The sequence below is a fragment of the Myotis daubentonii genome, chromosome 16 (assembly GCF_963259705.1).
Source record: "Myotis daubentonii chromosome 16, mMyoDau2.1, whole genome shotgun sequence".
Lineage (NCBI taxonomy): Eukaryota > Metazoa > Chordata > Mammalia > Chiroptera > Vespertilionidae > Myotis > Myotis daubentonii.
Genome location: NC_081855.1, coordinates 53,924,116 through 53,940,235, shown reverse-complemented (window position 1 = coordinate 53,940,235; position 16,120 = coordinate 53,924,116). Strand labels below are relative to the sequence as shown.

The following is a 16,120-nucleotide window of genomic DNA, read 5'->3' as shown; positions in this document are numbered from 1 at the left end:
GTACTGGGACTCCTCGGGAAGGAGGTCAGAGAATCGGCCCACAGCCCCAGTCCTGCTCCTCCCTCGGGGCTCCCGGCCCTCCCTCCTTTCTCCGTCACATGTCGTCAGCCCCGGGCCTGATGGCTCTTGCTTGCAATTCTCAATGTTTCCACATCTGCGGTTCCATTTAGCTCCCACAATGACTGTGAAGCGAGCGAGCAGGCACTCGTTCTTCTATTCATTCCACAAACACGAACCCGGTGAGCGTGATGGCTGCCATCAGGCCCCTTAACTGCAGAGCATAGAAAGCCTGAGGCCTTGCCATTCTCGACAAGTTCAAGTTCAGTGAGGCAGGGCAGAAATTAGCCCCATGGAGGGGGGAGGAGGCCGGGAGGACAGCTGGATGCCCACACTGCGAGCAGCCCCTGCCCAGTGCCCTTTCCCACACAGCTCCTCACGCCCCCTCGTCCGTCTCCAGGCTCCACTGCTGGGACTGGGCCACGAAACCTGACCGTGTTCTGTTGGGTTTTTAGAGCTGAAACGGTAGCGTGTGGGACATTGCTAATCCCTCCCATTCTTGGCCAGAGAGCCTGACACCCCCAGGACGGGCGGCCGGTCCGTTGCTGTCAGTCTCCTGTTCTCTGCCCTCTGGCGTTTCATGGACCCAGGTCCAGAACTGGGGCTCTGTCTCAGGCGGCGGGTACGAGTCTAGGTGAGTGCCAGGCCAGCACCTGGAAGGGAGCTTGATGTTGGTGGCAGCCACTGGTGGTGAGAGGGTTAACTGCTGGCCACCAGCCTGACCCCTTCTACCCCTGGGGTCTGAGCACAGCCCTGGGCTGAAGGCAGCAGCAGGTGGGGCTGGGAGGAGTCACGAGGTCCAGGCTGCTCTCCGCTCGGTGCCCAGGATCATTAATAACCAAGAGCTGGAAAGACAATTAAGGGCCAAATGTGGAACTGAGCCTGCTGTTGGCCGGCTCCAAGGAGGTGCCGGTCCTGCTCCTGGGGCCAGGCTCTTGGCCGCCGCGTTCCTTCTCTAGGAATGAATTCTGGGGACAAGCGAGCCTGATGGGAAGTAGGGGCAGGAAGGACGCTTTCTGCAGCTTCAGAGCTGGGTTGGTCTGGCTTCCCAGCCTCCTGCCCCTCCGAGGGGGCAACGAGGAGGGTCCTGCACTATCCAGGGGAGGGGACGAAGGCTGGCAGAGGGAGGAGGGGGCTGACCATGTCAGGGAGGCCGGAGATGTCCAGTCATCATACACAAGGGCCTGTGTGGCAAGGAGCAAGGTGGGTCCACCCAGACAGACCCCCCAATGCTGGTGGGACCCAGGAGAGGCCCTTGGTCACTGGTCTCAGGAACAGGGCATCTTCACTATCTCACCCGTTCCCTCCTGTTGCTGCTGTCGCTGGGCCCCGTTCTGTCTTTCTGAGCAGCTCATGTTTATGCCACCTTTTTCCTGGGAGCCAGATGTGTGTGTGTGTGGGGAGGGTGCAGAGCTTAGAAAAGAACAGGCATGATGTCCTTGGTCAGGAGACCTGGCTTCAGTCTGACTCTTTGTTTTTTAGTTTATTATTATTTTTAATCTTTATTGTTGAGAGTGTTACAGTTGCCCCCCCCCCCCTTATCCCCCCACTTGCTCCCCCTCCACCCGGTTCCCAACCTGCACCAGGCCTTCACCACCCTACTGTCTGTGTTCATAGGTAAGATCTTTGGTTAATCTCTTCCCACCCCCTCCCGCCCTCCCCTCTGAGATTCATCTGTCTATTCCATGCCTACATGCCTCTGATTCTATTTTATTCGCCAGGTTATTTTGTTTGTTAGATTCCTTGTTTATTTTGATTTTTAGATTCAGTTGTTGATAGACATGTATTTGTTGCCATTTTATTGTTCATATTTTTATTTCTTCCTCTTCTTCCTCTTCTTAAAGAATATCCTTCAATATTTCATGCAATACTGGTTTGGTGGTGATGAACCCCTTTAGTTTTTTGTTTGTGAGGCTCTTTATCTGACCTTCAATTCTAAATGAGAGCTCTGCTGGGTCAAGTAATCTTTGTTATAGGTCCTTGCTGTTCATCACTTTGAATATTTCTTGCCACTTCCTTCTGGCCTGCAGAGTTTCTGTTGAGAAATCAGCCGACAGTCGTATGGGTACTCCCTTGTAGGTAACTAATTGCTTTTCTCTTGCTGCTTTGAAGATTTTCTCTTTGTCGTTAGCCCTTGGCATTTTAATTATGATGTGTCTTGATGTGGGGCTCTCTGTGCTTCCTGGACTTGTAAGTCTATTTCTTTCACCAGGTGATTATTTCTTCAAGCAGGTTTTCAATATCTTGCTCTCTCTCATCTCCTTCTGGCACCCCCATAATGCAAATGTTGGTACGCTTGAAGTTGTCCCAGAGGCTCCTTACACTATCTTCATATTTTTGGATTCTTGTTGTTCTTCTAATTTTGTGTTTTTTTGCTTCCTCATATTCCACATCATTGATTTGATTCTCAGGCTCCTCTACTCTACTGTTGAATCCCTGTAAGTTATTCTTTATTTCAGTTAGTGCTTGCTTCATTTCTGACTGGTTCTTTCTCATGTCTTTGACAATCTCACTAAGGTCCTTGAAAGTCCCTGTGTGGGCTGTGTACACAGTCTTGTCGTTGAGCCTTGATTGCTGTTGGTGTCACTGGGAGGAACTGGCAGCTGTGAGGACCAGTTGCAGCTACAGTGGGAGAGCTGCTGTGTAGGAAACACCTCTATGAGGCAGGACTTGCTTCAGTGGGGCTTTGGTGCTCACTGAGTCTGCCCCTTGAGTGTGTCGCTCATGGACGTGTAGAGCTGTAACCTGCTATGGTCTGAAGCTGTCCGCAGGGTGCACCGGCTCTAGGGCCTCCAGGGAGGTGCAGTCAGCCCCTGCCTGGGGCCGCCCTGCAGGAGCTATTTGTATTGGGCTTGGAGGTGCCCAGACGAGGCCCAGCTGGGAAGCAAGGCAGGCAGGCTTCTGCTAGTGCTGGGTCTTGGCCTTTTACTGATAGGCTTGGGGCACGCTGACCCAGCTGCAGCTTGTTTAGAGGTTTTAGCAGTCTGAAGCCTGAGCAAGGATAGGCCATTCATATGCAAACAGGTTGGGTGGGGCTGTGAATTGGGTGGGGCTATAAATTGGATGGGGTGGGGTATCAGGGAGTCACCAGGGTGGAGCAAACAGAGATGGCTGCCAGTCAGCCCTGAGACCTTGGAGGTCCTAGCACAGGAACAATGACCTCTGGGAGCATCTCTATCTGGGAGAAAACCGCACCCGAGTTCCTGCCCTGATGCCAGACAATCTAGTTCCTCCCTCTTTGTGTCTGGGTTCCCCAGAGCCTCGCCCTGGTGCTGGAGCTCAGAGGAAGCGGGACCTTGTAAGTTCAGCTCATGTGCCAGCCCTTTAAAAGGAACAGCTGTCTCCAGCAGCCTCCGTGTCTCCCAGCCCCCAAATCCCTGCTGGTTTTTTTTTTTTTTAATATATTTTATTGATTTTTTACAGAGAGGAAGGGAGAGAGATAGAGAGTTAGAAACATCGATGAGAGAAAAACATCAATCAGCTGCCTCCTGCACATCTCCCACTGGGGATGTGCCCGCAACCCAGGTACATGCCCTTGACCGGAATCCAACCTGGGACCTTTCAGTCCGCAGGCTGACGCTCTATCCACTGAGCCAAACCGGTTTCGGCCCTGCTGGTTTTTTCAGCCTGTAGTTACGGGGACTTCTTTTCCCAGCTCTGGGAGCCTGGGAGGGTCTGGTGTGGGGTTCGGACCCCTTGCTCCTCATGGGGGGCCTCTGCATAGACGACCTCCCTCCCAATTAGAAAAAAGGCGCATGAGGGTGTCAGACCAGCCGGTTCTGGGGCTCCGCCCCTCCCACCAGTCTCAAAGTGCTTTCTCCTTTTCTTCTCTAGTTGTAGGACTTCCGTTCCGCCAGCTCTACGGCGGTTCTGAATGATGGTTGTCCTGTATTTTAGTTGTAGTTTTGATGTGGTTGTGGGAGGCGGTGAGTACAGGCCTTGGTTCCCTTCCCAGCCTGGCTCTTTGAAAGGAGACAGCTGTCAAGTTTCCTGGGGTTGGGGATCCAGAGACCACGCCCTCCCAAAGCCCCCTAGATCCCGAGAATTCAGTGCCCGTTTCTGAACTGTAGCAGGCAGCTGTCACCAGAAGACACTTAACTAATTAGGAGGCTATGAAATCAACAGGTGCCTGGGGACCCTAACAGGGCGTTCTCAGCGAGTCTGGGGTCTGTGACCCCCTGCAGCCCTGAATTTGGCCTTGGAAGAGGCTTTCCAGCGGCCATGAGCATGGCGGGGCCAGGCCTCAGTCCTGCTCAGGACCCAAGCCCCCGGCAGGCCTGGTGCCCGCGTCCCCGTCTCCCAGCCCTAGGGCCTGGCACTGCTCGGTTCTCGCCCTCGGCTGGTTCCCTCTGAGGGGCAGCCCTGTCCTCATCTCTGTGGGCTCAGCCTCAGCCTGTTGCTGGGGCTGCTCCCAGCCCCTGTGGCGAGAACAGCTGTGTGGCTAAGGGCCTGGCAAGGCGCCCACTGCCCACCTTCCACTGCTCAGCAGGGCCTCCCCGCCGGCCACCTGCCCCGTCCATACGCCCGAAGCGGCCTCTCTGGCCGCAGGTGAGGGAGCAGCGGGAGCTGCTGGCACAGAGCTCCAGGGTTTCGGCAGGAGACGGGGCAGAGAACGCCAGCTGCCACCTTGGCCTGGCCTGACCTCGGGGCCCGTGGGCAGAGGATGTTGCGCGAAGGCTGCGGAGTCTTCAGTCTCCTCCACAGTGAAGCTTGCACCTGGGCCAGGCCGGGCCGGCCTCCTCTTCTGCCCTCCCACCCCGACCCCCTGGGGCCCTTCTAGAAAGTGGAAACCATGACCCAACTGCCCGCCTCACCCAGCAGATGTGACAAATGTGCTTGATGCACACGGTGAGCAAGCATCCCCTGGGACGTGTCCTCTCCCTCCCCCGGGCCCCGGGGCTGTGACCCCATCTGACCTCCAGCGGGACAGACAGCAGGACTCGGAGCCCAGACAGTGGCAGTGGGGTGCACCCGGCTTGCTATCGGTGATGTGGTCACCTCGGGCCAATTCCCTCCAGGACGGGGCTGCCTGGCGTGGAGGGAACCGCGGCCACCAGACTCCACCGCTGTGGCTCCGGACTGCCACATAAATCAACCTGGGCTTTATGACGCTAATACACTCACATCCAGAATTTGGGGTGGCGCCGGGGAAGCGGGGTGATTTAATTCGCTTTGTCCTTAAGCAAAAGGAAACGTAACGGAGAAGGCAAGTACAGATGTTTTAATTGAGTTGTCAGCAGCGGGGCAGCTCCAGGGAGGGCCGGCACCACCGGGCTGGTCGACCTCAAGGCTCTCCCTGCTCTGCCCACCTCAGGCCGGGCCTCCTGGAAAGAAGCCAGGATGGCAGATGGAGGTGAATGGGAAACGATGACACACGGGGACAAGATGAGAACGGAAGACGTGGGACCACAGTGAGAAAGTGGGTCACAGGGTTCTCACAGGCTGGGCCAAAGGTGGGGGCTAGTGCTGCCAGTGGACTCCGTGTCCTTTTGCCCCCCTGAGACCACCACAGGCCCCAGGACACCCAGTGTCACCACTCTGTCCACGATACAAAGCTGGTGCAATGCGGGGGAGGCAGCGGAAGTTCCCTCATGAGGGCTGAGCAAGGCACTGAAATCGAGAGAAAGGGGCAGGGGCCCGAGAGCCCCGCTCAGAGGCAGCTCCTGGCCCAGCTGCCGGGGCTCCGGGACAGGTGAGGGCAGGCCCAGGGCGGGGGCAGCAGGAAGGTCAGAGGAGCCCAGGCCTGAAGCAGAAGGCACATTGAAATGCAGAGTTCATCAGTCACCTGCTCCGGGAAGGCTGCCCGGAGGTGCATGCATGACGGCGGGGAGGTGGGTGGGAACCCGGCCCTCCCTCCAGGGGAACGGTGGCCTGTGCTCCAACTCACCCCATGGCGCCCAAGGGACATGCAGTGTGTGAGCACTGAGCACCCACAGCCTGGCACCGTCAGTGCCGGAGCAGGGGCAGGGGCAGGGCAGGCCTGGCTGCCTACAGGGTGGACCACAGAGGCCACACAATGTTACATGCCGTGGTGCCCCCAAGTCGCAGCTGTGGTGGTGGGGCTAGCTCCCCGTTACTGGCCCTTACACACTGCCCCCTGCCCTGCAGGAGGCCCCGAGCGCCCCAGCAGGGCGGTCAAAGAGCAGAGGACCCTTCCAGGGGTCACAGCTCTGGGGTCAACCTGTACGCGCTGCTGCGCCTGTGGGAGGGCTGCTCTGTGCTGTGGTGGCTCAGGAGCTGGTGCCCACAGCAGGGGCCTCACAGCCCTGGTCTGGGGAACCGGGTGCCCATCAGCACCTCCTGTTCTTGTCATCAGGGCGGGCCAGGCCCTCCCCGAGGAGTCACTGGCAGGCCCAGCGGGGAGGGGGGCTGGGGCCCGGGGTTCATCCTGAGGAGGCAGCGTCTATGAAGTGGATTTCCCAGACCAGGAGGCGGGAGGGCTGGGAGTAGGGGACAGGGAGACTAGTATAAATAGTGGCAGTGCCAGCGCTGCGTCTCCACGGAGCAGGGAGAGGAGCCCGCCCGTGGCGGGGTGATGGGGCGTGTAAAGCAGGGGGTGACTCCGGGAGCCGGTCCTGGAGTCTGGGAGAGCCTTGTGCGGTGAGGTGCAGGCTGGGCGGAAGGAAGCCGGGGTGGGGAGATCCCAGCTAGATGTGCAGGGTCCCCTCCCAGAGCCTGTGGAGGGAGACCTGGGAGGCAACTGGACATGGTCTCTGCAGGCGGGGGACGCGGCGGGGCCCCCACCCCTCTCGTCAGCAGACACGCCCGCCATCAGATCTTGGTCTCACTGAGGATGATGTTGGCAGTGACGAAGAAGAAGCAGGAGAAAGCCCAGAGCAGCACGAAGCCCACCCAGAAGGTGTGGTGGAACGGGGACCTGTGCTTGTTGGCGGCCCGGGGGCCGAGGGCCAGCTGGGTGTCCTTGCGGCAGAGGAACACCAGGAAGGCGGGGATCACGTACTGGATGCCCGTGCCTGCGTAGGCCCCCGTGATGCCCACCAGCGACTCCAGGTCGTGGGTGCAGAAGGCCACCAGCACCGGGGGCACCAGGGTGATGGTGGGGAACACCACGCGGTCCACCACCCAGGGGTACGTGCCGCCCTCGCGGTGGAAGAGCGTCTTCCAGTTGTTGCGCAGGGTGACGGCGATGATGGGGAAGTTGGTGCTGATGGTGAAGACGGGGAACAGGCCCAGGAAGAAGCGCACCGCGGCCACGCTCACGACGTCGCAGCTCGCGAAGTTGAGGGTGTACATGTCCAGGAGGCTGCCGCCGCGGAAGGAGAAGATGGCGGTGAAGGAGAGGAGGCCGTAGAAGGCCAGGATCAGCACGTAGTCCAGGAGGACGAGGCGCGTGAGGTGGCGCTTGGAGGAGACGGGCGTGAGGAGGGACGGCAGGGAGTGCTGGCACATGAAGGAGTACACACACACCCCGAACAGGTTCCGGACCCCGGAGAGGTCGGCCAGGGGCGGGTGCCCCTCCCCGCGCCCGCGCCCGATGCGGACCAGGGCCAGCACGATCATGATGGCGAAAGCTGCAAAACAAACAAACGAGAGGGTGTCAGCAGCAGAGGAGGTGTCTGGTCTGGGGGCACCCCCAAGGGACTGGAGCCCCAGGAGCAAGGACTGTTCAATGCACGTGACCCTGACAGCCACATGTGGCGCAGGTCAGCAGTTGCTATGGATCTTATGAATGCACTGGGCGTCCCCTCCCCATGTCCCGTTCACCCCCCACACCAGCAGGTAAAGCCCAGGGTGACACCTGCCCTTTCTTGGTGACTGACACAGGCCTAAGGGAGCAGTGGGCTGCCAGCTGGCCCCTCGGGCTCTGGGCTCCCCCGGGTGGAGGCTGTGGTCTCTGCCCTGTCCCCTCAGGCCACATCACACCCGCTCCCTTCGCTGGGACTCACAGGAAGGCAGGGTGACCCTCGCTCTGCCTTCCCACAATGACACCGGGAAGTGGAACCGACGGGGACATCATCCATTACTTTAAATCAGAGCTGCCTGCCACCATCGGGGACAGGAGGGAGGAGGGGGCGAGGGGACAGGCCTATGAAAATTGCCAATAAATAAAATGATTTGTTTCGGACTCTCAGCCCACCCCAGTGCCTGCCCTGCCGCTCACTCCCGCCACTGAGGGCCTGTGACTCTCGCCGCCCCAGGGACACCACCAATCTCCCAGCTCTGGTCAGTCAAGGGGAACCGCAGCCACTTCCTCTCTAGAGGTCGCAGCCCAGGAGCTGCCTCTGGCTTAACCCTCGAGGGGCCGGGGGGGCCTGTGACAGGACACCCTTGGGGCCTCCCCACTCCACAGGATGCCCAGGACCCCGGCGTCTGCCTCGTTATTTTTGGGGGTGCGCGCAGGGCCAGGATGGGAGGGTGGGACGGGGGAAGGCCGGAGGGGGTGGAGGTGGAGTTCCCTGTGCCAGGAGTCTGTCCTCGGCCAGAAAGGGTTATAAAGCTGAGCTGAGCAGTCGGGCGGCTGCAGGGGGAGCAGGGGGAGCGGGGAGAGCAGGGAGAGCGGGGAGAGCGGGGAGAGCGGGGCCTGGCTGCCTGGTGATTAGCTATCCAAGAGGCTGCAGCTGATGCTGTCGCCACAGGCAGGGCACTGGGGTCAGAGCAAAGGGCACAGCCGCTGTAAGGCGAGATTCAGATCCTGCTGTGCCCTCCCGTCTCGGGGTGTCCCCTCGTGACCTGGTGCTCCTCCCGGCCTGGGCCAAGGTCAGCCCCGACTCGGAAAGAGGCCAGTGCAGAACCCTCTTGGTTCTTGCTGGCCGTGGCCTCAGGCCCTGCAGCGGTGAGCACGTGGGAGGCAGAAGTGGTTGTCGGATGCGAGTGTCTCCCAATCACGGCTCTCCGGCCGGGATGCTGGCTTGTGCTTCTCGGCCCCAAATCTCCAAGAGGCTGTAAGAAACGCAGGCGGAAACTGGCTTGTGGGCTGGCTGGGCAGCCCTGGCTGGGCTCTGCTTCTTGGAGATGAACCAGTTTATGAAGCAGGTTTCTTTAGATCTTCAGAGATGGCTGGTCTCGCTGTATGAATAACCCACAAAAAGGGACCACGTGGGCTTCTGCTGAACCTGACCCCCCTCGTAGCCCATGCTGGGTCAGCCCTGAGCTTCTGGAGGGCTCTGGCTCCCTCCTCCTCCTCCTCCTCATCACCCGGAAGCAGAGAGGGATGTTGCCATAACGAAGCTGCAGCCAGAGACTCTGCTCTGCGGCTACATTATTTATCCCGAAGGACTCAGAGCAGAGCGTCCCCTCCGAGTGTCGGGGAGGAGGCTGCTGATAAAGGGCAGGCGTTGGCGTCTCTGAGGCAATCAAGTCTTAAGTAGGGAATCAAGAGTTCGGGCCTCTTCATCCTTCAACTCTCCGCATCGTGCCCGCGGCGCCGGGGCGGGGAGGGTCTCCATTTTTCATCCCCGGCTGTCACAGCCCGCTCCGTCTGTCATCGCCGGGAGATGGGCCGAGGGGCCTCTGGCCGCCGGCGGACTAATCTTCCTGAGATTGGAAACTAAAACCTGGCACTGTCACCTCTCCTGAAGGCTGTCAGCCGGCTCCTCTTGTTATGAATGGTCTCCCCACAATTCTGTGTCGAAGCCCTGACCCCCCGGTGACTGTACCTGCAGATGGGGCCTAGAAGGAGGTAAGGAAGGTGGAATGAGGCCATAGGGGTGGCCCTAATCTGACAGGACCGGTGCTATGAGAGAAGGAAGAGGCGCCAGCTGCTCTCTCCTTGCAGGGAGAGGCCACATGAGGACACAGCAAGAAGGTGGTCGTCGACAAGTCAGAAAAAGAGGCCTCCCCAGATACCAACCCTGCCAGCACCTTGATCTTAGGCTCCCAGCTTCCAGAACTGAGAAAACACACTTCTGTTGCTGGAGCCGCCAGCTTGTGGTGGAATGTTATGGTGGCCTGAGCTAAGACAGCTCTTAAGCAGCCGCTGGATCAGAGAATGCCAGGCCGGGGGGGGGGGGGGGGGGGCGGTGCTTGATGCGGACCCTGGAATCCCCTGAGCTGAATGTCAATTCCCAGGCCCTGGGCCTGCTATGGGCCACACTGGCTCTGCAGACGTATGTGGCTGCTGGACCGTCCGAGGCTGCAGCTGCCCGGGCCCGTGTGAAGCCCAGCATTGCAGAGGCACCCCTGTACCTACTGTTGGTCAGATGCCTCACCCATCAGCTACTGGGGCCTTATCTTCCCTTCCCTTGCCCCTGTCCTGACAGCTGGCCCGTCAACTTCCTGGGCAGAGAAGGAGTCCTCCTCCCATCAGCGCACGTCTCAGCCAGTCTCAGCCACTCACACAGCAGAGCTGCCAACAACCAGGGCTGCTGGGGAGGGAGTGCGGGGCGGGGGGAATGCCAGGCAGAGCTCCGCGGCTGGTCTGGCTGCTAAGGAAAAGGCTCACTTGTGGCACGACGCCTACGCTTCACCAAACTTTAATTACGTGTCTATTCTACCCCAAGAGCCTTAAGATAGAAACCCCGGGTTCCTCTCCTTTAAACTGACCTCTGCGTTTGCAGAGAGAACTTTTCAAAAACTAAGAATAAAATTAAGACCAAAATGAAATATACACATAAAGGTTTTCCTGGATCCCCTCCACGGGCTGTGTGACCAGAGAAGCTGGATGCTCCAGGGCCCAGGAGAGCCCTGGACGGTGGCCCAGAGGGGCCGGTGGGTATCCTCACTTTGGAAGGGGGTCCTTCCCTGCCCTCTGAGGAGCACGCGCGGAGGGAGAGGCTGTGAAGGAATTCGTGCACCACGCTGGCGTGCGGAACCAACAGGATGTGAACAGATGGCTCCGACAGAGACCCCGGTGGCTGGTGGTGACAGATCAGAGCAGTCCCAGCAGGAGACACTCCGCCGAGATCGTCAGGGATCTGCAGGGGGGTCAGCATGTGGCCACAGATCATTCGGGGACAGGTGAAACCAGAGCCCTATGTTCCCTCCTGGGTGAAGGTCCCCAGGAGGAGACCTGCCACTTGGGCCACCAAGTTACACACCCCCCTCGGACTAGAGGACAAATATGGGGCACCTGCCAGGGTGGGTGGGAGGGCAGGGCCGAGGGACTTCCCAAGGCAGCCCAGGTTGATCCGCGGACGCTCGCCGGCTCACGGGGAGGAGGAGGACGCCTGACCCACTTTGAAAGGAGGAGACGGAGGAGAGAGGAGACGAGCACCATGCGTGGTGGCTGCTCTGAATACACAATCAGAGGGAAGGCAGCCCGTGGGTCCCAGCAGCCCAGACCCAGACCGAGGAGGGCAGCCGCGCTGCAGAGCAGTGCTTATTAGAAAGAATCAGTGTTTTAATAACGCCAAATGGGGCGCCCTGAGCAGAGCCAGCTGTCCGTGTCCCCAGCTGGGAGGCGTCTGCTGGCGTCTCTGGGGAAAGCTGGTAATGGGAGTGAAGGAGTGACACTCCCAGCCAGTGTCCCAGGCGGGAAAGGTCTACACCAAGCATGACAAACTCAAAGGCTAACACGGGCCACATACACGAGGCATGCTGCCTGCGGGCCGCGAGTCTGACATGCTTGGTCTACACTCATCATTTGAGCGGCTTGGGGCGTGGGCTCTAAAGCCACAGCCGCTGGGCCTGGGGGCACGAAGGACAGCACTTTGGGCTGCGGCTCTCTGAGTGACCCTGGTCTGCTGGCCACTGACAGGGAGAGCGGGAGGAGCTAGAGGAAGCCTCCGGCACCTCTGTGTGGGGGCTGCTTCTCCTTTCTCTGGGGCTCAGGCCTCCTCCAGGGCAGTGGGGTTGCCCTGGGGACCAGCGCTGGCCTGTTCAGGAAGCGCACACGGGCGGGAGGTGCAGAGGGAGAGGCTGGCAGGGGTGGCACCCGGGCCGGAATCCATGCTGTGTGCTCGGGAGCCTATGGCTGACCTGAAGCAGCTGCCGGGAGTGAGTGACCGTATGGCCACCGGAGACCCTCCTTGCACGGGTGAATTCAGAGGCATCTGCAGCCTGGGTCTGCCAGACTGACCAGCCTGGTCTCCCCAGGACTTGTGTGGGGAGCAAAAGAAATGCATCAACACTGGTTGGTGCCTGTCCTACGTGTTCTGACATTTTCGCCGACAAGTGGCTATTCGAAAAGGCCATCCAGCCCTCTCAGTCCCATTGGGGCAGCTCGAGGGGCTTCCGGCTAATGGCTGAGGGAGGGCGGGGGGTGCAGAGAAAGCAGGGCTGGCCCTGAGCTCCGGGGCCTGCTTGGGGCGGGCTCCTGCAGTCCTCCCGCCTGGGGTTTCAACAGATGGCAGAACAAATTCCTAATTAAGCACAAGAAAGCTTCCGGCTCAGTACATCTATGATTTTCCAGTTCCTTTGCTGCTCATTTTCCCCTTTTGTTTCTCTAGAACCCAAGCCAGCTTACTGCCACCCTGAGCGCCTCACTCGCGGTCAGACGCCTGGGCCCTGAGGCGGGAGAGGGACGAGGGGGAGTGTGCCGGAGGGTCACGGGGCCACGGCACGCAGCTGCTTTTCAAAGACAACGTGAAAAGCAAGTTCATATAACTGACAACTTGGTGCTGACTTGAGGAGAGACAAGGCTTTGGTGCTCACTGCCTTTGAGGGGTTCTAGAAATCTCCCCTGGGGTGCACCTGGGCTAGAGAAGACGCCCTCCACAGCCCCCCTTCCAACGGCCTGCAGACCCCCAGGGGGCAGGCAGCCCCTCCCACAGCGGGACGGCCTGGCCAGGGTGCTTGGTATCCCCGATCTTCCCTGATGCCCGCTGCTGTCTCCCTCCAGCTCCACAGGAGAAGTGCCCCGGGGGCTGCGGTGCCTGCTGGGAATGGGCCCCTCGGCTGGGCTACATTTTAGACTTGACTGGGCGACCTTCTCTTACGTGAGAGGTTGACTTCCCAAGCCCAGAGGTCTGTCTCGGAGAAAACTGCCGGTGCCGTCACCCAGAGCCTCTGGAGGACAGGCTGCTGGCTATCTCTCGGATCAAGGGGAGGAAAGAGGCAAATGACTTGCGGAGAGGACGCTGCCCAGACAATGTCACCTCCCAAACATGATGTGGGTGACCTTCACGAGCTGGGCTCCGCCTCAAACCCTCTCAAAGCCCAATGCCTCTCCAGGCCACTGCCACCGGCCGTGCTGCGCTTCAGGGGCTGCCCCCCTGGGAGGACTGGGGCCTCCAGGGTGTGGGGACCCCGAGGATTCCCACTGTGTCCCTGCGCCAAACAGCAGCCACCCTGCTGCTCTGGGGGAGGGGCCCTGGTTGGGAGAAAGAGAGGCGGAATGGGTTACCGGGCTGGGTGGCCTGAGCCCTGGCAAAGAGCAGTGGGTTGTCTAAAGCAACCCAGCCTCCGACTCCGCTCTGTGCGAGGACACCAACAGCTGGGGGGGGCGGGGGGGGCGGTCAGGGTGTTTCCACTCCCTTGGAGGCCCCGGGGCCTGCCTCTCCTCTGCAGGTGGGGGCTGTGCTGACCCGAATCTGGGGGAGCCTCATATCCAGTCAGCCTCCTCCCCACCCTCTTACAATCTTCTCTCTTCTAATGAGCGTATTGCTCATCAGAGGACTGTTACACTGAACAGGCACTGGGGTGCTGCAGAGGCCATTAACGGTCATTATCAGCGCCATCCCCTCGTGGGTGGCACGGGAATCCATCATGCCAGCTAACGCACGGCGTCCCTCCCCCACCTCCTGCTCCTGCCGCCGCCTCATGAGAGGGAGAGGGCCGGGCACCGGTGGTGTTTAACTAGCCCCTTTCCATCGCCAAGGCAGCACGTCAGGGACAGCCAATCCCGAGCCGTGGGGCTAGGTTTTTAGGACTTTGGGCCCGGCTGCTGGGACAGCAGATTAAGCCAGCGAGGCCAGGAGGGAGAAGGTTTTTCCTCAAACGCTGCTTTCCTGAGAAAACTCCTTCTGAAGGTCACTAGGGTTCGCAGACACAGCCACTGATCCTGGACTTTTGGTCACAATCCCTCCTGCACCCAGGGAGGCTCCATGCCCACACCGTGCCCCTGGAGCTGGCGCGACCCTCATTTCCCCAGGTGGTCATTTCACCCAGGACTGTGGGGCCTGTGGGGCCTGTGGGTGAGGACAGCTCAGACCCATGAGCGGGGCGGACAGGAATCGCGCTTCACCCAGATGTCACCCAGGTGCCCTCCTGTCCCTCACCTTGATGGAGGCTGACGGACAGGCTCATCCAGTTACAGAGGCCCCAAAGCTCACCCTCCAGACCACTCAGCCCTGCGCCTATTCCCTTGCAAGGAAGGACCAAGAGCGGGAAGAGGTTACAGGCTGGGGGGCCTGGCTCAAGCCAAGGCAGAACTCCCAGCACTGACTGAGGACCCCACTGAGCAGCTCTGAGCACGTGGGAGCCTTCCCAACGGGAGCTCCCGTCCCCATGGCCTGCAGGGTGGGCCGGCCTGGAGCACGGCCACGTCCCTTCCAGCTGAAGATGCCAGGACTCCCGTGAGGCGGAAGTCCCCTTACGCTGGGGTCTGTCATCGCGAGTGGGGACCAGAGGACTGCAGGTGCCAGAACTGCTGGAAATCATTTGGATCAGAAACTGTCTGAGCTCGTCATGACCTAGTGCTGAGCGCTGGCTGCAACGCGGAGCGATGAGGGGCGGACGCCTGGGAGAGGGAGCAGGGGACGGGGGTCAGAGGGAGTCTGGGACCATCCTCTTTCACAGGAAGGGGGAGTCCCCACCAGAACAGCAACAGTGGGTTTTGCTTTTAGATCAAAACAAGCCTGCAGCGTCAACTCATGAACCAGAAGGTCATGGGTTCGATTCCCGGTCAAAGCACATGCCCAGGTTGCGGGCTCGATCCCCAGTGTGGGGTGTACAGGCAGCCAATCAATGATTCTCTTTCATCATTAATGTTTCTCTCTTCTCTCCCTTCCTCTCTGAAACCAATAAGATGTATATTAAAACAAAAAAAACCAAGTGTGCAACTGGTCCCAGAGCACGTGCCAGCAGAGGGGGCAGCAGGGAGCCCACACCCTCTTGTCCTGGGTCCAGGTGGTCAGCAGCCCGGGCCGCCAGGGTGGCTGGCAGGATGGAGTGGAGGAATGAATGAGCACCCCACCACACACCTGATTTAAGGGGAGACCCCCCACCAGGAAAGCAGTGCTCCTGCTCAGAGGGGAGCCAGGCAGTCAGAGGGCACTGTGGATGAGGGGTCTTCACACCCTGGTGGCTGGAGATGCGATGGGGGGCGCCACACCCGCTGGTTTATGGCACAGCTCTCATGCCTGAAGGGAGCAGGGCCCTGACCCAGGCCTTCAGGGGTCCAGCCTCCAGTCCAGGTCAGTGAGGAGGGACCGGCATGGGCGTGTGAAAGAGGCTGGTCCCAGACTCCGCAGTCCCAGGCCTGGCTCCAGCTCCGTCCACACTACCTGATCGTGAAGTGATGTAACTTTCTGGGACTGAATTTCCCCACCAGTAGGAAGGCAGGTGGAGCACGGCCCCTCCTTGCCCCCGGGGAGGGGAGCCCACAGAACCCGCACCATGTTCCTGGCTGTCTCGGAGGGCGAAGGAAGGGCCGAGGGGAGAAGCGAGAGATGGAGCTGTTGTCAGACTCACCGACCCATCGCATCAGGGAGGTCAGGATCTGCAGGTACTTGGTCTTCTGGACGTCAAAGAAGGTGAAGGGTCCCAGGAGGAGAGTGAAGACAGCCTGGGCGACAAACACAGGAGTGAGCGGGACACAGGGGCCGGGCCGCACCAGGCACGCCGTGTGTGTGTGTGTGTGTGTGTGTGTGTGTGTGTGTGTGTGTGTGTAGCACACACCGTTCACGCAGCCGCTGCCCGGGGCCGGGCCAGTCCTGACCCAGGTGCACCTGGACTGCAGAGGCTCCCCAGGATCAGACAGCATCTGTGTGTTTCCTGTGTCATGCGCACAGGAGCCAGAGCCACGCTTCTCTGCCCGTCCTCAGACTCACTGTCCTGAGACTTCTGGAAAGGGGTTTCCAGGCAAGTCCCAGGCGACACCCTGGGGACGTCACCCATTCACTTATCTTCAGCAAACACTGACGAGGGAGGCACGGCCTGGCACTGAGTGGGCACGAGTGTGGATTAGGTCTGAGGCGGCAGGAAGAGGAGGGTGGGAAGTGGC

The 16,120-nt window shown here is 60.0% G+C and overlaps 1 protein-coding gene across 6 annotated transcripts in view; it reads right to left on the bottom strand.

Annotated features, from left to right (window-relative positions):
* Nucleotides 1-5,265: 5,265 nt before the first annotated feature.
* TMEM104 (transmembrane protein 104) overlaps nucleotides 5,266-16,120 on the bottom strand; it is a 42,604-nt gene continuing 31,749 nt past the window's right edge. For 3 of the 6 annotated variants that reach the window (XM_059671108.1, XM_059671107.1, XM_059671109.1), the window contains exons 9-10: nucleotides 15,589-15,682; nucleotides 5,266-7,589 (exon numbers count right to left, since the gene is read on the bottom strand). In XM_059671108.1, the coding sequence (XP_059527091.1) occupies nucleotides 6,829-7,589; nucleotides 15,589-15,682 (855 nt within the window). In that variant the 3' untranslated portion in view covers nucleotides 5,266-6,828. The remainder of the gene's footprint in view (nucleotides 7,590-15,588; nucleotides 15,683-16,120) is intronic. The other 3 variants (XM_059671112.1, XM_059671111.1, XM_059671113.1) reach the window with 1 other exon arrangement.